The 25053-nt window shown below is 47.0% G+C and overlaps 1 protein-coding gene across 5 annotated transcripts in view; it reads right to left on the minus strand.

Moving 5' to 3' along the window:
• Positions 1-25053, minus strand: part of LOC123775143 (uncharacterized) — a 91191-nt gene that overhangs the window by 30970 nt on the left and 35168 nt on the right. For all 5 annotated transcript variants that reach the window (XM_045770058.2, XM_045770057.2, XM_045770060.2 and 2 more), the window contains one exon: positions 21444-21535. In XM_045770058.2, the coding sequence (XP_045626014.2) occupies positions 21444-21535 (92 nt within the window). The remainder of the gene's footprint in view (positions 1-21443; positions 21536-25053) is intronic.

Consider the following 25053-nt stretch of genomic DNA (forward strand, 5'->3'; position numbering starts at 1 on the left):
GGACCACAGCAGGGAGCTCCACCAGCAGCTGGACCACAGCAGGGAGCACCACCAGCAGCAGCTGGACCACAGCAGGGAGCACCACCACCAGCAGCTGGACCACAGCAGGGTGTAACACGGGTTTGGGTCCCTCTCTCTTTACTTCCTTCTTTCTACTCCCTCTACCCGTATTCTTACTTTTATTTCTAAACCAAGGGACTCCAAAACTTTTACCAAAGCCAACTCCACGCCACGTGGTCCTAGGACGATTGACCGACTTAGGATTCTACACCCAGTATGACGTGACCTAAGCTCTGAACAAAACCCTAGAGTCACCTCTGCTGCCACCACCAGACCAGTAATACAAGAGCAATGATCGAGGTCTGGATCGATCACGCTAATTAATCAACCTAGGGGCTTGATCCCCACTATAAACGATGACCTTGAGTGTGGAATAAATTACACGGTAATGATAATTCCGATTCGATGTTAGAATCGGCGCCCAATGCAACTCTGCCTCGTGTGGACCACGTGACCAGGACAAGTATACACATAAAACACATGGAAACAATAAAATGCAAATTAATAACAAATTTAATTTATTAAACGAAAACTAAAACAAAATCTAAATATGTTCACTCCCTATCAATTTAACACTCCCTACTTGACCTGAGTGGCAAATGAGACTATTTCTATACTTAACAATAGCAACTATACCTTGGGCGACCACAGTTCTAGGTGTTGGGCCTGTTCTTGGGGAGAGGTAAGATGTTTGACCTCTCCTAGCTGCTTCCGTGACCACACTGATTTTTTCCTTGTCTGGACTACCCCAGACAGAGTATTGTATTGTTCCGCATCGCTTACCCAGTTACTTTAGCAAGGTTAAGTTATAACAATTATCCTCTGTTTATACTGAATTGATCCAGACTGGTTGAATTATTTTACTGAATTAAATTACAAACATCTAACGGCAGAGCTGTTCCCGATCACAAAAATGGTTATTAAAACTTGTAGAAATATTAGACATGTCAACCCTGCTGACCATCACAAAAATGGTTATTAAAACTTGTAGAAATATTAGACATGTCAACCCTGCTGACAAGCAAGATCGACACCGTCATCGTCAGCGACTACATTCAGCATCCAGCAGCATCGATTTTTTTTTTCTCGTTTACTCAATATGAACAATTGATACAAAACAACAAAGTTGGCTCTGAACATCTGTGTAAAGAACATCTGGACACTTTTGTTTAAATGTTGAAAAACAGATTTAAAATAATTCTGGTATAATATATGAAAATTTTACTCTATAAATTGGTCAGTAATCAAAATCGAAGCCCCTGTGTAATTGTCTCAGCCCAGAACAAACGGTTATGGAAAATTATGTTGTGCTATTTTTTTCAGAATGTTTGAACACAGGAGAGGCGGACCAATATAAACATTGACACTTCTAGTGAGTGAGAACACTTGGCTGTACAGTCAGCTGAAACCTGTGATATAGTATAGGAATTTTTTTTTATTTTTAGATACATGTAATAAACATTAGGTGTGTTCCTTAGCATGTCAAGGCTGACATTGATGGGGAGTGGTTAGTACACGGATGTGTACCTGATAGTTCTGTAGTACGCTCCCGGATGACTGAAAGTTCAGTCTGATGATATAACTTTAATGTTTGTTTGAGCACGGTGTGGCCGGCTCTAGAGGACACATGGACTTGGCTAGTGAAGAGCCAAGAGAGTTTAATAGCTAGTTTTTGATGGTAGAGTAGGGACATGTTATTTAGCTATGTCAGTAAGGATAGGATGTATGTTTCCTGATATTGGAGGATTGCTGTCAGTTGACAGCTGAGAAATTTATGAAATATGAACATGTTCATTATGATGTTGGACTATTATTTGTCAAATTTTATTAGTTAGGTTAGCTTTTGTTTGTGGCATGAGTTGAATTGTGGGTTTGGATACTAAACCTCGTGAATTTTAACAAATTAACAAGGTTTACTAAGTGCTTGTGCGGGGGGGTTGTAACAAACTAGGCTGTTGTAAGAATTATCCAGAGTGGTTTATCGACAAAAGAGAATGGGAAGCTGAGCCGCATGGTGACCTGACCCCCAGGGGAATTCGCGGTGGAAATAACCGACGCGTTGTTCATAGCTGCGTATAATGAATCATCCTATAGTATTCAGTAAATTAGAGAAAATTAGCCTTTATTCATTTTGCATTAAAATTGGATTGTATAATAGTACTGGATACAATATCAAGAGTATTCTAATTATTGAGTTTAAGTCACCATCAGTGACGTCACGAATCGGATCTAACTTTTAAGGCGGAGTGACCGGCGGTCATAGGTCAGCAGGGTTGACATGTCTAATATTTCTACAAGTTTTAATAACCATTTTTGTGATCGGGAACAGCTCTGCCGTTAGATGTTTGTAATTTAATTCAGTAAAATAATTCAACCAGTCTGGATCAATTCAGTATAAACAGAGGATAATTGTTATAACTTAACCTTGCTAAAGTAACTGGGTAAGCGATGCGGAACAATACAATACTCTGTCTGGGGTAGTCCAGACAAGGAAAAAATCAGTGTGGTCACGGAAGCAGCTAGGAGAGGTCAAACATCTTACCTCTCCCCAAGAACAGGCCCAACACCTAGAACTGTGGTCGCCCAAGGTATAGTTGCTATTGTTAAGTATAGAAATAGTCTCATTTGCCACTCAGGTCAAGTAGGGAGTGTTAAATTGATAGGGAGTGAACATATTTAGATTTTGTTTTAGTTTTCGTTTAATAAATTAAATTTGTTATTAATTTGCATTTTATTGTTTCCATGTGTTTTATGTGTATACTTGTCCTGGTCACGTGGTCCACACGAGGCAGAGTTGCATTGGGCGCCGATTCTAACATCGAATCGGAATTATCATTACCGTGTAATTTATTCCACACTCAAGGTCATCGTTTATAGTGGGGATCAAGCCCCTAGGTTGATTAATTAGCGTGATCGATCCAGACCTCGATCATTGCTCTTGTATTACTGGTCTGGTGGTGGCAGCAGAGGTGACTCTAGGGTTTTGTTCAGAGCTTAGGTCACGTCATACTGGGTGTAGAATCCTAAGTCGGTCAATCGTCTTAGGACCACGTGGCGTGGAGTTGGCTTTGGTAAAAGTTTTGGAGTCCCTTGGTTTAGAAATAAAAGTAAGAATACGGGTAGAGGGAGTAGAAAGAAGGAAGTAAAGAGAGAGGGACCCAAACCCGTGTTACAAGGGAGCCACACCCCCAGCAGCTGGACCACAGCAGGGAGCTCCACCAGCAGCTGGACCACAGCAGGGAGCAACAACACCACCAGCTGGACCACAGCAGGGAGCTCCACCAGCAGCTGGACCACAGCAGGGAGCTCCACCACCAGCAGCTGGACCACAGCAGGGAGCCACACCCCCAGCAGCTGGACCACAGCAGGGAGCTCCACCAGCAGCTGGACCACAGCAGGGAGCAACAACACCAGCAGCTGGACCACAGCAGGGAGCTCCACCAGCAGCTGGACCACAGCAGGGAGCTCCACCAGCAGCTGGACCACAGCAGGGAGCACCACCAGCAGCAGCTGGACCACAGCAGGGAGCACCACCACCAGCAGCTGGACCACAGCAGGGAGCCACACCCCCAGCAGCTGGACCACAGCAGGGAGCTCCACCAGCAGCTGGACCACAGCAGGGAGCAACAACACCAGCAGCTGGACCACAGCAGGGAGCAACAACACCAGCAGCTGGACCACAGCAGGGAGCTCCACCAGCAGCTGGACCACAGCAGGGAGCACCACCACCAGCAGCTGGACCACAGCAGGGAGCTCCACCAGCAGCTGGACCACAGCAGGGAGCCACACCCCCAGCAGCTGGACCACAGCAGGGAGCACCACCACCAGCAGCTGGACCACAGCAGGGAGCTCCACCAGCAGCTGGACCACAGCAGGGAGCCACACCCCCAGCAGCTGGACCACAGCAGGGAGCTCCACCAGCAGCTGGACCACAGCAGGGAGCCACACCCCCAGCAGCTGGACCACAGCAGGGAGCTCCACCAGCAGCTGGACCACAGCAGGGAGCTCCACCACCAGCAGCTGGACCACAGCAGGGAGCCACACCCCCAGCAGCTGGACCACAGCAGGGAGCTCCACCAGCAGCTGGACCACAGCAGGGAGCAACAACACCAGCAGCTGGACCACAGCAGGGAGCTCCACCAGCAGCTGGACCACAGCAGGGAGCACCACCACCAGCAGCTGGACCACAGCAGGGAGCTCCACCAGCAGCTGGACCACAGCAGGGAGCCACACCCCCAGCAGCTGGACCACAGCAGGGAGCTCCACCAGCAGCTGGACCAGACAAATCTAATATTAACTTGGAGAACTTCCACTGAGGACGGGCCACGCTAGTTATAGCTCCTAGTGGCCACCGGCGCCTTGCTCGTACCTCCGGGGCCGCCGCCGCCGCCTCTAATACAAGCTCATCTCGCTCACCTGCCTCAGGCAAACGTATGACCCCCCCCCACCTGCGTCAGGCAAACGTATGAACCCCCCTGCGTCAGGCAAACGTATGACCCCCCCCACCTGCGTCAGGCAAACGTATGACCCCCACCTGCGTCAGACAAACGTATGACCCCCACCTGCGTCAGACAAACGTATGACCCCCACCTGCGTCAGACAAACGTATGACCCCCACCTGCCTCAGGCAAACGTATGACCCCCACCTGCCTCAGGCAAACGTATGACCCCCACCTGCGTCAGGCAAACGTATGACCCCCACCTGCGTCAGGCAAACGTATGACCCCCCCACCTGCGTCAGGCAAACGTATGACCCCCACCCCACCTGCCTCAGGCAAACGTATGACCCCACCTGCGTCAGGCAAACGTATGACCCCCCCACCTGCGTCAGGCAAACGTATGACCCCCCCCCCACCTGCCTCAGGCAAACGTATGACCCCCACCCCACCTGCCTCAGGCAAACGTATGACCCCCACCTGCGTCAGGCAAACGTATGACCCCCCCCCCCCACCTGCGTCAGGCAAACGTATGACCCCCACCCACCTGCGTCAGGCAAACGTATGACCCCCACCTGCGTCAGACAAACGTATGACCCCCACCTGCGTCAGGCAAATAGTCACTGAAGACGGCCTATATTGACACTCCAGAGGAGCCTCTACAGTAAGAGTACACTCTACAACAGTACAGAGGCTACCAAACCTTCACTATGGGGGAAGACTTGCGCCACACACCACCTCCCCTACCTTCCCTGTTATTACCTGACATTAACTCTAGACATTATCTCATAGACAGGACGCGCCGGCGAGGTGATGATAGACCTGGTGGTCCAGCAGAAGGTGCCCGGCCTCCTAATACCACCTTGTATTTCATCTATATTTTACGCAAGGCCAAAATCTGCCGTACAAGGAAAATGGCGGCGGCTCGCGAAATTGACAATGTCCCGTTTTCTGTTCGTGGGTCCTATGGTAGAATAAGATATGGCACTTTATTACGACTTTTTATTAACGTTGGGAACGCTGGCGAGAACAGTCTGGTCCTCCCGGGTTGTAGCCCCCATCCACGTCTCTATCCTACACCCAGGTACGTTCTTCGTATGTTTGGAGACCAGCAACAGTTGCTAGTCTACTACACATGTACCTTGGCTACACACTTTACAAATATGGCTCCTAAGGCAGTGTTGGCATCGGGTGTGGAATCTCCTGAGGAGACACCGAGCAGTGCTGGCGCTGCTGGCACATTCCTCCCGCCTCGCTCCTCACTCGTACAATGTTCTCCGCCTGGCATGTAAGAGCTTGGTTATCCTATGTTATCTTCGCCCACCCCATCAACATGGCCTACCACTTTCACAGTAAATACTCACCACCTGGTTAACGCCAAGTCCCCAAAATGCTGAAAATATATCAACGACGGCCAAAACCTGTTCAATATGCAGACATTCCAGCATTAACCGGGTGACAGTTTGGAGATAAGAGCCCCTCCGTGCCGCCCGTCACCACCTAGGTTACTACGCTACCTCAACTCTGCTCTGTACTGTCATACTCGTCCACAACCACCATCAACCACTACCAAACACTAGTGTATGTTATGTATCAATTTGTGTAATAATGCTACATGGTTATATAGTATTTATATTGTAATCGCTATGTTAGTGAAGATGGCGCCTGATATAGGTCTGACGCGATACGAGAGGAGGAGACTTTACGTGACCTATTATAACCAATGGGAGGAGACCTATCATGTTATGTGTCAGGCGAGTCACTTGCTGTCCTGATCTCACGAAGAAGAGAGACTACCTGTGCTCTGGTGTCATTAGTCTTTTCTTGATTTAACACCTGTACATAGGACTGATTAAAGACTCGTGCAGCGGCTACCTCTAATTGAAACAAGAGCACCTAGTACCTAAAGCCTATTCCAACTGAAGTAGGCTTTAATATAATACTGTATATTAAATATATAATATAGAAATAATTATATTATAATTAATTATAATAATAATTGCCGTAATTAATATTTATTACGCTTCCTTCTGCTGGGTGATGCAGGAAGCCGGCCTCGGGTGAGAGGGGACTGTGACGATCTCTGTCTGGAACCCGTAGGTGCGGGGATCGAACAGCCACCTCCTGGGGCTCGTGCGACCCAAGCTCTGCGCCAGAAGGCTGGCGTCGTTCTTGCCCTTGCTGCGGTGGTTCTTCTCCGGCCCCGACCACGGCAGTCTCCAGGTTTGGAGTCCCTGTGCCTGCTTTTACCAAATTCAGAGTTGGTCCGGTAAACTCCGGAGCTGGAGCCCCTCGGGCAGTTCGTTGTTGACTTCAGCATAGTTTTGACAGTACCTGCGACGGCGCTGGAACCAATCGTATTAGCGTTTGCCTTTCCATTGGAGACTTTCGGTGCCGTGGAGGGGGGGAAGGGACCTGCTACATGGTTTACAGCTTCTCCCCTGTATCAGCCTATCCTGGCTTTGCACCCTGGAAAGGCCACTCCAGACAGACAACCAGAGCGCAACTCCATAGTCTCCCAAGACTGATGGATGTTTACTACTACTCCAAGCAGCCCTGATTTGACAATAAAGATAATTGTAGGGAGACAAGATGTCAGGAGTGTTCTATTTCTGTGGTCTGTATAAAACTCCTTAGACGGTCTGTGTTTTGGGCGTTTCTGGAAGCGAAAGAGTCGGGTGAAGCAAGCACGTGGATTGGTTGAGACGTACTGCATCATTCCCGCCAGAATTACAGCTATGAGTAGTGGGACAAGTGGCCACACCCAAGGGTAGTACGAGCCCCCTCGTTTGTGTTAACAATCGTCGGGAAAAACGAAACTGATATCTCTCGACAAGAGGAAACAAGGCACACTGGACCTTAAGGTTCATTATGGACGGAAGAAGATTTCACCTCAATGTTTCCAGTAAGCAGCAGTCTGAGAAATGTTCCCAAAATCGATAAGCTGGTGTTTACTGGTGAGGCGGTGAGTGCGGTGCTGCTGATTCACAGTAGAGTTTAGACAACATCCCATTACCCACACAACTGTTTGAAGGTGAAGAGCACGAATTAAATGATATACCCACAATGTGCATAATCTTCATGAAGAACATTAACAAACTAAAAGATTCTAAAGCCCAAGGTGTGGTAGGAATTAAATCTAAAGCCCAAGGTGTGGTAGGAATTAAATCTAAAGTCATAAGAGAACTGGCAGATAAACTATGTCTACCACTGAAGCTCCTTTTTAGACAATCTCGATCTGGACCAAGAGATAGTCCCCCCTAGATTGGAAATCTACAAATGTCACCCCTGTTTTCAAAAGGGGAGAAAGAGCTCAGCAGACAACTACTGACCTTGACTTTACGCATCTGCAACCTCATGAAGCATCCTACGGGAGGGAATCACTCACCATTCCTCAGTGAACAATTTAATAAAATCAACGAACCTAGGTGTGTTAAAAATAGATCCTGCCTTACACATCTGCTCACATTCCTGGCATGGGACGGGAACTATCGGGAGAAAGCCTTAAGCCATTACAACTATATAGTCGTAATGGCTTGGTTAGTTACTTTGTTACTTTGTCCTGATAGCAATATAGGCGAAATGACTTGGTGCTGTCCTGATAGTTCCTGTCCCTTCCCAGAAATGTGAGCAGGTTTATAGGGCAGGATATATTTTTAACAAACCCATGTTGCGTTGATTTTATTAGATTATCCACTGTAGGATGGTGAATGATGTCCTGCCAACGGGCACGGATCAAGGAATGAATGACTGTGTAGAAGTCGGAATAGGGAAACACCTTTACAGGAAATAGGACAAGTGCGGATAGCCTCCTTAGCGGCAGCGTCTGCACACTCATTTAAGGAAATACTAATATGGCTGGGAACCCAACAACACTAAACCTCCTTAAATCTGCTAGAGATGAGAAACAACCATTATTGGATTTCTACTGCCACAGGATGTATAGGGTTAAATGATTCCAAAGTCATGAGAGCACTGCGAGTTAACCACTATGACAAAGGAGCGCTGACGACAGAAAAGCAATCGACGAAGGGCATACAAGTAAGAAATTATTAAAGAAAGCACCAAGCTGGGAAGGCTATGTAGCACCAGAAGGGCATACAAGATGGCATACAGTTCAGCCGTGAAGATGCTAGCCTCCGGAGGTAGGCGGCACATACAGGTTTGGTCTGGAAAGGCCACAGAGTATCCAACACCGTTGGCAGACTTGGACTGCCAACGATTCTTGGACAGACTGGGTAGAAGTCTTTATCACATGAGTCAAAGCCTTGCAAAACTTCACAAGTGGGACCCACCAGGAAGGTAAGGATGCAACTACAAGAGGAGAGACATTGCCAACACAAACTGAAAGGGAGGCATGTAAGCAAGACATGCGAACAGAAAAAGGGAGGTGGTGAAAGGGACCAGGGCCCACTGGACCGGAGGTGCATCTGGGCCCACCGGACTGGAGGTACATCTGGGCCCACTAGACCGGAGGTGCATCTGGGCCCACCGAACCGGAGGGGTAACTGGGCCCACCGGAGGGGCAATAGCCAAGGCATGGCAAACGCGAGAATGAGGATGTTGCAGAGACCTCGCGATGTAACGAAGGCAGTAATGATCTCGATGATCCTGGAGCGACAAGATGTCCCTGTCAACATACAGCTCTGGATAGGGGGCAAACAAAAGGCACCAGAGCTGAGGCACAACCCAGCATGGTGCAGAGCATCAAGACGGTGAAGGACCGAATGAGAGGCAGAGGAGAAGGCAGGGCATACATAATACAGTTTAGATAGCACAAGGGAACACTGCAAATAGAAGATCGTGCGTCTATCAGTTCCCCAGGAAGTATGGGACAAGACTTTAAGGTAAGGGCTTTAGAGCATTCAACTCAGAGGTAAGACACATGGTGAGACCAAGACAAACAAGTGTCAAAGATTAATCCCAAAAGTTTAGCAGAATCTTTACACAGAAGGGGACTACCATAGAGCGACAAAGGGGGACGAAGAATGACCTTACGAGTAAGTCATAGCACAGGTCTTGGTCAAAGAGAATTTGAAACCATGACTGGTGTCAGAGGACGACACGGTAGCAATCTCAAGTTGAAGCATCACTCCGACAGCAGAGGATGAGATCGTCAACATAAATGGCCGAGAAAATGCCAGAAGGAAGGAAAATGCAGCAAGGAAGACCTTTGAGGGCAACCAGGACAAGAGTAATATTCAGAACACTACCTCGGGAAACACCTTCATATTGTTGAAAAAAAAAGAGTCAGAGGAAGTGCTACCAAGGCTCACTTTAATGAACGACTAGAGAGGAAGCATTTAAGGAAGAAAGGGAGATTGCCATGAAGGCCAAAAAGCTAGTTATAGCCCCGCTCCTGTGCCAGGTAAGTTCACTACAGGCTCACCATAGCCCGTGCTACTTGGAACTTTTTGTTCTGAGTAACTGATTCCAAAACATAAAACAGAATGCCAAAAGATCAGAGTTGGGATAGAATATATCTCCAGGTAGTGTCGAAGCCTTTTCCAGGTCAAAAAGAACAGCAACAATGGAAGTCTTCACAGCAAAGGCAAGATAAATATAGACCTCCACATCCACCAAAACATCAGTCGTGCTACGACACTTGTGAAAGACAAATTGAGAAGGGGGATAGTTGACGAAATTGTTCTAGGAACCACATCAGACGTACATTGACCATACGTTCAAAAAGTTTGCAGATGTAACTCGTCAGGGCAATGGGGTGGAAATCCTTAGGGGAAGTCCCACGAGTGCTGGGTTTCAATATAGTAAGAACAACCACCTGAAGCCAGTCCTCTGAGACTGATGACTCCTCCTAAATACGGTTGTAAATATTCAGCAAACACTGAAAGGCGCAAGGAGACAGATGATGACTCATCTCATAATGAATGCCGTCTGCACCGCTCGCTGAAGAACTGCAGGTCAGGGCAGAGCGGAGTTCTGATAAGAGACAAGGGATCATTATAGGGCTGGGTGCCCTATATGGGTGCGAAAGTCTAAGGGACGAGATTCAATAAGGGGCTCACGAGCAAGAAACTTAGGAGGAAGATGAGAACCGGAGCCAACAGTCCAAAAGTGAGAATCCAGTTCATTTGCGAGCGACACAAGATCCGCTACGACAAAACTATGGAAGTGAAGGATGGGTAAAATACCTGGAACAAACTTACCCGCTATTTTGCAGATTGTCTTCCAGATCTGAGGGAGAGCGGCGTCAACTGTAAGGGGTGGAAACACAAGATTTCCAGCCCTATGGGCCACTGCACTCGCCTCCCAAAACAAAATAAAAGAATGATATGCGCATGTCTTTTTCCAGGCTACACGCTTACAGCCCGAGCACGGTCCAACTTCCAGCAGGGAAGACACTTCTGTGTGCCGGGCGAGGTGGTGGGGAACAGAGTGGAGGGCAGCGTCGAATATGGCGTCATGAAAGCGGAGGAGAGCTCGAAAGAGGAGGAGAGCTCGAAGGAGGAGGAGAGCTCGAAGGAGAGGCAGATCAGACAGGTCAGAAAGAGTAGCATGGAAGATAAATAGATTGAACAGAATAGAAGAGTGTGTGAAGGCTGGTAGAGAGAAGCCTCCAGACACCCCCCCACAGCATTAGGACGGGGGCCCCACCTCTCCCCTTAGAATGCCACTTCCTACTTCACAGATCCACTTGGTTGACTCAAACACCTTGCGTGCCAACCCGGCAGTCGGGCCAACTTGCCAAGCACGCGCGCGCGTGCGTGCCTTGCACCGTGACTGGCTGCCATTACCTGGGGTTAACTGTGAACGATTTAGAAATATTTGTTACTCGCACAGCTCTGGGGCTTGTTCATCGGTGAGGGAGACTGTAGCACTGCGGCCAACTTAGCCGTCAGCGCCAGGATGACCCCGCTAACTCCACCACCACCTCCCTCTCTTGTTCTACCCACACTGGTTATACTAGTTGGGAGGTGGTAGTGGTGGTAGTGTGGTGTTCACACTGTTCTCTAACACCTGAGAGGTTGTAGTGGTGCTCCACACCTGAGCACTTACGGACGCCCAGCATCAGACCAGAGCACTTATGGATGCCCACCACCAGAACTGAGCACTTATGGACACCCACCACCAGAACTGAGCACTTATGGACGCCCACCACCAGAACTGAGCACTTATGGACACCCACCACCAGAACTGAGCACTTATGGACGCCCACCACCAGACCTGAGCACTTATGGACACCCACCTCCAGAACTGAGCACTTATGGACGCCCACCACCAGAACTGAGCACTTATGGACGCCCACCACCAGACCTGAGCACTTATGGACACCCACCACCAGAACTGAGCACTTATGGACGCCCACCACCAGACCTGAGCACTTATGGACGCCCACCTCCAGAACTGAGCACTTATGGATGCCCACCACCATACCTGAGCACTTATGGACGCCCACCACCATACCTGAGCACTTATGGACACCCACCACCAGAACTGAGCACTTATGGACACCCACCTCCAGAACTGAGCACTTATGGATGCCCACCACCAGACCTGAGCACTTATGGACGCCCACCACCATACCTGAGCACTTATGGACACCCACCACCAGAACTGAGCACTTATGGACACCCACCTCCAGAACTGAGCACTTATGGACACCCACCACCATATCTGAGCACTTATGGACACCCACCACCAGAACTGAGCACTTATGGACACCCACCACCAGAACTGAGCACTTATGGACACCCACCACCAGAACTGAGCACTTATGGACACCCACCTCCAGAACTGAGCACTTATGGATGCCCACCACCATACCTGAGCACTTATGGACACCCACCACCAGAACTGAGCACTTATGGATGCCCACCTCCAGACCTGAGCACTTATGAATACCCACCTCCAGAACTGAGCACTTATGGATGCCCACCTCCAGACCTGAGCACTTATGGACACCCACCACCAGACCTGAGCACTTATGGACACCCACCTCCAGAACTGAGCACTTATGGATGCCCACCACCAGACCTGAGCACTTATGGACGCCCATCACCAGAACTGAGCACTTATGGACACCCACCACCAGAACTGAGCACTTATGGACACTCACCACCAGACCTGAGCACTTATGGACGCCCACCTCCAGAACTGAGCACTTATGGACACTCACCACCAGACCTGAGCACTTATGGACGCCCATCACCAGAACTGAGCACTTATGGACACACACCACCAGAACTGAGCACTTATGGACACCCACCTCCAGACCTGAGCACTTATGGACGCCCACCACCAAACCTGAGCACTTATGGACGCCCACCTCCAGAACTGAGCACTTATGGACGCCCATCACCAGAACTGAGCACTTATGGACGCCCACCACCAAACCTGAGCACTTATGGACGCCCAGCACCAGACCTGAGCACTTATGGACGCCCACCACCAGAACTGAGCACTTATGGACGCCCACCTCCAGAACTGAGCACTTATGGACGCCCACCTCCAGAACTGAGCACTTATGGACGCCCAGCACCAAACCTGAGCACTTATGGACGCCCACCTCCAGACCTGAGCACTTATGGACGCCCACCACCAGACCTGAGCACTTATGGACGCCCACCTCCAGACCTGAGCACTTATGGACGCCCACCACCAAACCTGAGCACTTATGGACGCCCACCTCCAGAACTGAGCACTTATGGACGCCCACCTCCACACCTGAGCACTTATGGACGCCCACCTCCAGACCTGAGCACTTATGGACGCCCACCACCAGAACTGAGCACTTATGGACGCCCACCTCCAGACCTGAGCACTTATGGACGCCCACCTCCAGACCTGAGCACTTATGGACGCCCACCTCCAGACCTGAGCACTTATGGACGCCCACCTCCAGACCTGAGCACTTATGGACGCCCACCACCAGACCTGAGCCGGGCCGTACTAGGAGTAGAGGTGCAAGAGTAAGCCGGACTCTTGATCACAGAGGGAGCCACCATCACGACGGAAGGGAGAGCGTGGGCGCACAGGGACAATGTGGGCGTACCTGGTGGGCGGGAGTGGCACAACTTCACACCTCGACGACCAAGCTGGCACTGATGCCCTGGCAGTATCCTCGCCCAGGCCACCCTCCCCCTCCCCCTCAAGCCTCCAACACCCAGGCCTCTCATGGTACCCGGCGCGTCACCCCACAGGCACACACACACCACACACCATCCATCCTCCCACTCCCACACCAAGCCCACCCCCACACTTCCCACTTCCGCCAACTTTCCCCACTGCCCCCCCCCCCCGCTCCTCTCCCGCACCTAAGTGCGGGGGTGTACACACCACAATACTGAAACACGCACATCATCATCATACATAATATATAACACACCCCACTATACACATTTAAATTTTTAAATTTGGCCCGAGGGGCGAGTTTATTGGGCAGCGCCACTCATTTTCTGAGTGGACACACCGCCATAGCAGCATGTACAACACTCCCCAATAGGAAGAAAACCCGCTGGGTTGTTCATCCTGTCACTTGTACCCAGACACAGCTGGGACTTGCTTAACTGTCTCAAGTGAACAACTCCTCAAACAAGAAGATTAACATCTGTCAACCCTTAAAATCTTACGTTATCTTGCGGGTGCAAAATGGGGAAATCTTTTAAGAACAGTATCAATATTTGACAAATAGTGTTTTCCTAACTCAAACAATGTGGGGTTTATTATTCTACACATATTTCTGATATCTCTCAGGTGTTCACATTCACGTAGATAGTGGTCAAGGCGGTGTCCATCACTCTCACCACAGATTCTGCAACTTCCCTGATCAACTGTTATTTCCATTCCGTATCTCCATGGATATTTGTATCCAAGACGGATTCTCGCTATGACTGATTCTCTCCCTCGTCCTCCTCCTCTTTGGCCATAATGATTGGGATTGCCAGCTGCAACCATGTTGTACCATCGTACAGATTCACTGGTTTGTGCTTCTATCCTCCTTTCATCAGTTACCTTGTCACGGTGATGTTGCCTGACAATACCTCTAATTTGTAGTACAGTCTTGGGTATGAAGTATTCAATATGGTCTCCTTCAGCGCCTTCAGCAGCCAGCACATCTGCTCGTTCATTCCCACATATTCCAACATGGGAGGGGATCCACAGAAACTTGACTCTTCCCTGATTGGTAAGTACTCTCACAGCTCTCTTAATTTCAGCGACTATTGCAAGATTTTCTGCCCGATTTTTACTTAGGCTTTAAAGTGCTGCTTTTGAATGGGTGCAAATCACTGCCCCACTATACACATCACCACAACGCAACAACCGTACGACTGGGCGAAGTAACCCTCAGAGGAAGAAAACAAAATAGTATGAGAACGATTACATAAAGATGCTTAATGCAAATGTAAGTAGCATGAGTAGAGAGTACCGGAGACATCCCACTGAAAGCAACCAAGAACTGTTTAAAACTGTGTGTCAAGTAGCCAGGGAAGAGAAAGATTAAAGAACGAGTAAGACAAAGGCTTGAATTCACACGCTCTATTGGAAGAGAAACATCTGCGAGACAAGTGTGGGCAAAAATTCTGATAACTAAGAGGCCTGCGGCTCACAAAGACTACGGGCTATGGTGAGCCCGTAGTATACTCCACCTGTTTAACCATAGCCCGTGCTACTTGGAACTTTTTGTTCCAGGTAGCAAATCTTAAACAACAACAACAGGTGGAGTAGTTGATTCCCAGACACTTCACACAGTGCATTGAGTATGTCGTAGGTGACGCCATCTTCACCAGGTGCTGTACTTTTACCCTTTTTCATTGCGCCCCTTACTTCCTGGGCTGTGATTGGTTCCCCATACTCGTCATCACTAGACAGTGCTCTTGTTATCCTAAATTTTCTATCATTATGTCGAATGTTCCTTGTTTACTTCAGTAGGGAGGGAGGGAGGGAGGAGGACGCCACATCACTCCACTTGTCAATTAGTTCTTCAGCCTTACCCTTAGAGTCTTTGTGAGCCGCAGGCCTCTTAGTTATCTGAATTTTTGCCCACACTTGTCTCGCAGATGTTTCTCTTCCAATAGAGCGTGTGAATTCAAGCCTTTGTCTTACTCGTTCTTTAATCTTTCTCTTCCCTGGCTACTTGACACACAGTTTTAAACAGTTCTTGGTTGCTTTCAGTGGGATGTCTCCGGTACTCTCTACTCATGCTACTTACATTTGCATTAAGCATCTTTATGTAATCGTTCTCATACTATTTTGTTTTCTTCCTCTGAGGGTTACTTCGCCCAGTCGTACGGTTGTTGCGTTGTGGTGATGTGTATAGTGGGGCAGTGATTTGCACCCGATTCAAAAGTCATTCAACAAATCATTCCTAAGTGGAATGTTGCCCATACAATGGAAATCGTGTAATGGATTGAAGACTACTTCACAGGGAGGAAAGCCAAGGTCTGCTTCAATGGAGCAGTCTCCAGAACAATGAGTATGGAACTCGGGACCCCCACAAAGGAGGGGTCTTCAGCCCCATACCATTTAATATACTTAAGAACGCCATTGCAAATATTGAATTTCCAGAAGGAACACAAGTGGGATATGCAGATGATGTTTTAATACAAGCTCCAACCTTGGGAAAAATTAAACAGTCCATGGAACTCCTCGGAAGGAAATGTATTGAGCTCGGTTTCACTCTCCACAAGCAAGACGAAGGCATACTCCCATCACAAGCGGAGAGAAAATGAAGAACTACAAATTAATGGTGTAACACTTGAATGGGTTGACCACTATCGGTACCTTGGCGTCACTGTCGGCTCTAACAAGGGAAAGAAAGAGGAGCTCAACCAACTCATAGGAACATGCAAAAGTCGACTCAGGACACAAAGCCATGACCTGGAATGGGCATGGGGCCTCTACTGCTGTGCTTAAAATGATGTACACAGTCTATGTGCGCTCCGTCATAGACTATGCCGCACCAGTTTTGTGCAATTATTTCCAAGGCGATATGAAAAAACTTGAAAGCATACAAAATGAAGCCATGCCAATCATTCTTGAAGTCCCAAGAACTGTCAAAACATCTAATCTACGAGAGGAGTTGTCCCTTCCCAGTGTTAAAAGCCGAATTCAGGAACTGAATGCTAAGCTTGCAATTAAGATAGCCAGAGATCCCATTACAGTGATATTGCTTAGAAAAACTAAGCTCTGTGTTACTTACAGAAGGAAACAAGAGAAGCAAACAATGGCATCACAGATCAGCCTGCTACCTCGAAGAACTTCACCTGCTTGAGCAAGCCCGTGAGAAGGTTACCTCCCTAGGAGGATGACTCATGCATCATCATCATCAATGAAATGGCAACGAAAATGACCACTATGATAGCTCAAGAAATGAGGCACAATTATCTGGAGAAAATCTATAAAGACGCCGGAAATGAGTTAGATCAAATCTACACGGATGGGTCATCTAACCCTGTCAATGGCAGGGCTGGTGCAGCATACATTGTGATTAGGAATAATGCCTTACAACGCGGAAATGAAGGAAAAGCCCGTATTGAGAACTATGCCTCTTCAACACAAGCGGAGCTAACTGTCATTGTTATGGCGTTAAGATTCCTTGAACGAAGCATTAACGGTACAGTGATCTGCACTGACTCTAAAGCAGCGCTACAAAGCCTTACTAAAAATCAGGCAAAAAATCTTGTGGTAGTCGCTGAGGAAAGGAGGATAGAAGAACAAACTAGTGAGTCTGTACGCTGGTACAATGTGGCTGCAGCTGGCAATCCCAATCATTATGGACAAAGAGGAGGTGGCCGCGGGAGAGAATCAGTATCAGCAAGAATATGTCTTGGATACAAATATCCATGGAGATTCGGAATGGAAACAACAGTTGGGCAGAGAAGTTGCAGAATCTGCAGTGAGAGTGACGGACACCGCCTTGACCACTACCTGAGAGAATGTGAACACCTGAGAGACATTAGAAATATGTGTAGAATAATAAACCCCACATTGTTTGAGTTAGAAAAACACTATTTGTCAAATATTGATACTGTTCTTAAAAGATTTCCCCATTTTGCACCCGCAAGATAACGTAAGTTTTTATGGGTTGACAGATGTTAATCTTCTTGTTTGAGGAGCTGTTCACTTGAGACAGTTAAACAAGTCCCAGCTGTGTCTGGGTACAAGTGACAGGATGAACAACCCAGCGGGTTTTCTTCCTATTGGGGAGTGTTGTACATACTGCTATGGCGGTGTGTCCACTCACAGGATGAGTGGCACTGCCCAATAAACTCGCCCCTCGGGGCAAAATTTAACAAATTAAATTAAACACAACCATCACAACACAACAACAACCATCACAACACAACAATCATCACAACACAACAATCATCACAACACAACAACAACCATCACAACACAACAACCATCACAACACAACAACCATCACAACACAACAACCATCACAACACAACAACAACCATCACAACACAACAACAATCATCACAACACAACAACCATCACAACACACAACAACAACCATCACAACACAACAACCATCACAACACAACAACAACCATCACAACACAACAATCATCACAACACAACAACAACCATCACAACACAACAACAACCATCACAACACAACAACAATCATCACAACACAACAATCATCACAACACAACAACAACCATCACAACACAACAACAATCATCACAACACAACAACCATCACAACACACAACAACAATCATCACAACACAACAACCATCACAACACAACAACAACCATCACAACACAACAACCATCACAACACAACAACAATCATCACAACACACAACAACCATCACAACACACAACAACAACCTCCACAATACAACAACAACCACAACAACCATCACAACACAACAACAATCATCACAACACAACAACCATCACAACACAACAACCATCACAACACAACAACAACCATCACAACACAACAATCATCACAACACAACAACCATCACAACACAACAACCATCACAACACAACAACCATCACAACACAACAACAATCATCACAACACAACAACCATCACAACACAACAACAATCATCACAACACACAACAACCATCACAACACAACAACCATCACAACACAACAACAACCATCACAACACAACAACCATCACAACACAACAACAATCATCACAACACACAACAACCATCACAACACAACAACAACCATCACAACACAACAACCATCACAACACAACAACAACCATCACAACACAACAACAACCATCACAACACAACAACCATCACAACACAACAACAATCATCACAACACAACAACCATCACAACACAACAACAATCATCACAACACAACAACAATCATCACAACACAACAACCATCACAACACAACAACAATCATCACAACACAACAACAATCATCACAACACAACAACAATCATCACAACACACAACAATCATCACAACACAACAACAACCATCACAACACAACAACAACCATCACAACACAACAACAACCATCACAACACAACAACAACCATCACAACACAACAACAACCATCACAACACAACAACAACCATCACAACACAACAACAATCACAACACAACAACAACCATCACAACACAACAATCATCACAACACAACAATCATCACAACACAACAACCATCATCACAACACAACAACAACCATCACAACACAACAACAACCATCACAACGCAACAACCATCACAACACAACAACCATCACAACACAACAACCATCACAACACACAACAACCATCACAACACAACAACAACCATCACAACACAACAACAATCATCACAACACAACAACAACCATCACAACACAACAACAATCATCACAACACAACAACCATCACAACACAACAACAACCATCACAACACAACAACAATCATCACAACACAACAACCATCACAACACAACAACAATCATCACAACACAACAACAACCATCACAACACAACAACAATCATCACAACACAACAACAATCATCACAACACAACAACAACCATCACAACACAACAACAATCATCACAACACAACAACCATCACAACACAACAACAATCATCACAACACACAACAACCATCACAACACACAACAACCATCACAACACAACAACAACCATCACAACACAACAACAATCATCACAACACAACAACAACCATCACAACACAACAACCATCACAACACAACAACAACCATCACAACACAACAACAATCATCACAACACAACAATCATCACAACACAACAACAATCATCACAACACAACAACCATCACAACACAACAACAATCATCACAACACAACAACAACCATCACAACACAACAACAACCATCACAACACAACAACCATCACAACACAACAACAACCATCACAACACAACAACAACCATCACAACACAACAACCATCACAACACAACAACAATCATCACAACACAACAACAACCATCACAACACAACAACAACCATCACAACACAACAACCATCACAACACAACAACAACCATCACAACACAACAACCATCACAACACAACAACAATCATCACAACACAACAACCATCACAACACAACAACAACCATCACAACACAACAACAACCATCACAACACAACAACCATCACAACACAACAACAATCATCACAACACAACAACAACCATCACAACACAACAACAACCATCACAACACAACAACCATCACAACACAACAACAACCATCACAACACAACAACAATCATCACAACACAACAACAATCATCACAACACAACAACAATCATCACAACACAACAACCATCACAACACAACAACCATCACAACACAACAACCATCACAACACACAACAACCACCTCCACAATACAACAACAACCACAACAACCATCACAACACAACAACAATCATCACAACACAACCATCACAACACAACAACAACCATCACAACACAACAACAACCATCACAACACAACAACCATCACAACACAACAACAACCATCACAACACAACAACAACCATCACAACACAACAACCATCACAACACAACAACAATCACAACACAACCATCACAACACAACAACCATCACAACACAACAACAACCATCACAACACAACAACAACCATCACAACACACAACAACCATCACAACACAACAACAATCACAACACAACAACCACCATCACAACACAACAACAACCATCACAACACAACAACCATCACAACACAACAACAACCATCACAACACAACAACAACCATCACAACACAACAACAATCATCACAACACAACAACCATCACAACACAACAACAACCATCACAACACAACAACAACCATCACAACACAACAACCATCATCACAACACAACAACAATCATCACAACACAACAACAATCATCACAACACAACAACCATCACAACACAACAACAATCATCACAACACAACAACCATCACAACACAACAACAATCATCACAACACAACAACAATCATCACAACACAACAACAATCATCACAACACAACAACCATCACAACACAACAACCATCACAACACAACAACCATCACAACACACAACAACCACCTCCACAATACAACAACAACCACAACAACCATCACAACACAACAACAATCATCACAACACAACAACCATCACAACACAACAACAATCATCACAACACAACAATCATCACAACACACAACAACCATCACAACACACAACAACAACCTCCACAATACAACAACCACCACAACAACCATCACAACACAACAACAACCATCACAACACACAACAACCTCCACAATACAACAACCACCACAACAACCATCACAACACAACAACAACCATCACAACACACAACAACCTCCACAATACAACAACAACCACAACAACCACCACAACACACACCAACCACCACAACACACAACAACCAACACCACAACAACAACCACCACCACAACAACAACCACAACACCCCAGTACTCACAGGTCTGCAGGACTCGATGCCGCCGGAACCAAAGAAATATTCTCTGCCATAAGCGACGACGCCAGTGTGCCAGATGCCTTCTATCTCCTTCCCTGTGAAGGAGGGACCTTGTTATTGTCTGCTGCCCTGAGGGTGAGGGACCTTGTTATTGTCTGCTGCCCTGAGGAGGGGGGACAGTGTTATTGTCTGCTGCCCTGAGGGTGAGGGACCTTGTTATTGTCTGCTGCCCTGAGGAGGGGGGACAGTGTTATTGTCTGCTGCCCTGAGGAGGGGGGACAGTGTTATTGTCTGCTGCCCTGAGGGTGAGGGACCTTGTTATTGTCTGCTGCCCTGAGGAGGGGGGACAGTGTTATTGTCTGCTGCCCTGAGGGTGAGGGACCTTGTTATTGTCTGCTGCCCTGAGGAGGGGGGACAGTGTTATTGTCTGCTGCCCTGAGGAGGGGGGACAGTGTTATTGTCTGCTGCCCTGAGGGTGAGGGACCTTGTTATTGTCTGCTGCCCTGAGGAGGGGGGACAGTGTTATTGTCTGCTGCCCTGAGGGTGAGGGACCTTGTTATTGTCTGCTGCCCTGAGGAGGGGGGACAGTGTTATTGTCTGCTGCCCTGAGGAGGGGGGACAGTGTTATTGTCTGCTGCCCTGAGGGTGAGGGACCTTGTTATTGTCTGCTGCCCTGAGGAGGGGGGACAGTGTTATTGTCTGCTGCCCTGAGGGTGAGGGACCTTGTTATTGTCTGCTGCCCTGAGGAGGGGGGACAGTGTTATTGTCTGCTGCCCTGAGGAGGGGGGACAGTGTTATTGTCTGCTGCCCTGAGGGTGAGGGACCTTGTTATTGTCTGCTGCCCTGAGGAGGGGGGACAGTGTTATTGTCTGCTGCCCTGAGGGTGAGGGACCTTGTTATTGTCTGCTGCCCTGAGGAGGGGGGACAGTGTTATTGTCTGCTGCCCTGAGGAGGGGGGACAGTGTTATTGTCTGCTGCCCTGAGGGTGAGGGACCTTGTTATTGTCTGCTGCCCTGAGGAGGGGGGACAGTGTTATTGTCTGCTGCCCTGAGGAGGGGGGACAGTGTTATTGTCTGCTGCCCTGAGAGTGAGGGAGCGTGTCAGTCGTGTCTGCTGAAGAGTGGGTGAGGGAGCGTGTCAGGAAGAGGGGGGGGGAGTGGTGTGATACGGAGAGAGTAGAGGAGAGAGGAAGATGGAGGGGAGGAGGAGGGGAGAGTTGTTAATAGGGATACAGTAGAAGACGGGTCTGAAGGCTAGAAAGTCAGTGTGTGTAGATTAGATAGAGGATAGGAGGAGGTTGTACAGCCCCCATCCACTCACAAGTTAACAAGACAAGGAATGGACCTCGTCGCCATGATCAATATAAAAGGTAACAAACTGCAACCATGTAAAAAATAACATTAATAATCAAATCTGAATGGTTAGTAAGTAATTTTCATGGAGTGTTCTTCACTAGCTTTTATCAGTTAAAATATTGATCAAAAGATCTGTGGTTATCAAACTTAAAAATGTCTTAAACTAATAATTAAATTATAATACATATTCATGATGGATAATTATATTTCGTCACTTTACCATAAACAATATTACTTCACAGAGTCACTACGCAGGAAATACACCCATACGGCAGACTGCCCCTCCAAATTTACACAAATGATAGGAGGAAACACAGAGTACATCACCTTACACTCACACTCCCAACGTCTGAGTGTAAGTGGGTTAGAGATGGGGGGGGGGGACGGTTAACAGTCATGCCCCCCACCCCCCACAGGCCTGGAGAGGGAGGTGCAGTATAAGGCCAACAGTGTTACATCCTCAGTGTAAGGCAAGGATCCTGTATCTAATGTACAACGGCTCGAGAACTTAAAGGAGGGAACCAGGAGCTAAACTCCGCCCACCGGAGATAGCCCCTAGCTATTACACTCAGCTGGATAGCAGAGTGACGGTCTCGCTTCTTGCAGGTCGGCGTTCAATCCCAGACCGTCCAAGTGGTAGGGCACCATTCCCTTCCCCCGTCCCATCCCAAATCCTTATCCTGACCCCTTCCCAGTGTTATATAGTTGTAATGGCTCGGCGCTTTTCCCTGATAATTCCCTCGTTTGATAGAGAGAGAGAGAGAGAGAGAGAGGCAGAGGTGTGCAATGACCAATTTTGCTGAGGGTAAGGTCACGTGACACGACCTCACCGCTGCCTAACATGTGAAGACACTCGAGGTGTGAACATAACACTCGAGGTATGAACATAACACTCGAGGTGTGAACATAACACTCGAGGTATGAACATAACACTCGAGGTATGAACATAACACTCGAGGTGTGAACATAACACTCGAGGTGTGAACATAACACTCGAGGTGTGAACATAACACTCGAGGTGTGAACATAACACTCGAGGTATGAACATAACACTCGAGGTGTGAACATAACACTCGAGGTGTGAACATAACACTCGAGGTGTGAACATAACACTCGAGGTGTGAACATAACACTCGAGGTATGAACTCTCCTACTCTCAAGGACTGACACACTGCCGCCACCCAATTCCTGTGTCAACTGACTACTTTTATATGTCAATATCTTAAATAAAACAATTTATGGTCTTGTACACCAACCGGAGGGGCCTGGTAACCCACCTACCAGAACACAATGTGTAATAGTCAGCAAAATAAAATCCGGACCATCGACCGTGAAGAGATCAGTCCCTCAGGGTACTGTGCTTGCTCCGTACTTTTTCTCATCCTCATATCGGACATAGACAAGGACACAATCTATAGTACTGTATCATCCTTTGTAGATAACACTAGGATTTTTATGAGAGTAGTCAACATATCTTGGTTAACATATAGGATGCGGCAAACCTACAATCAGTATAAATCAGGTCTTTCTACTGGCTGAACAAAATAATATGGTGTTTAATGAAGATAAGTTCCATCTCCTGCGCTACAGGAAAATGAAAATATAAAAACTGAAACCACGTATAAAACGCAGTCAAATCATAACAGAACTAAAAATGCAATGTAAAGGATTTGTGTGTACTCATGTGGAAGACCTTACCTTTAAAGAACACAATAAAGTAGCCGTCACAACTGCAAGAAAAATGACAGGTTGGATAACAAGAACTTTTCACACTAAGGATGCTATACCAATGAGTCTTTTCAAGACGCTAGTGCTCTCTAGTGGAATACTGTTGCACAATGACAGCACCTTTCAAAGCTGGAGAAATTGCTGACCTGGAGAACGTGCAGAGATCCTTTACTGCTAGAATCCACTCAGTAAAACATCAAAACTATTGGGACCGACTGAAATGCACAAATCTGTACTCTCTTGAGTGCAGGCGGGAGAGATACATTATAATTTACACGTGGAAAATATTAGAGGGGCTGGTCCCAAACCTGCACACAGAAATAACACCACATGAGACCAGAAGGCATGGCAGGATGTGCAGAATACCCCCGTTGAAGAGCAGAGGTGCAACAGGTACTCTGAGAGAGAACTATCAACATCAGAGGCCCGAGACTGTTCAACACGCTTCCGCTACACATAAGGGACATAACTGGCCAACCCCTCACAGTGTTCAAGAGAGAACTTAATAAACACCTCCAAAGGATACCTGA

Source organism: Procambarus clarkii, chromosome 92 (genome assembly GCF_040958095.1).
Source record: "Procambarus clarkii isolate CNS0578487 chromosome 92, FALCON_Pclarkii_2.0, whole genome shotgun sequence".
Classification (NCBI taxonomy): Eukaryota; Metazoa; Arthropoda; class Malacostraca; order Decapoda; family Cambaridae; genus Procambarus; species Procambarus clarkii.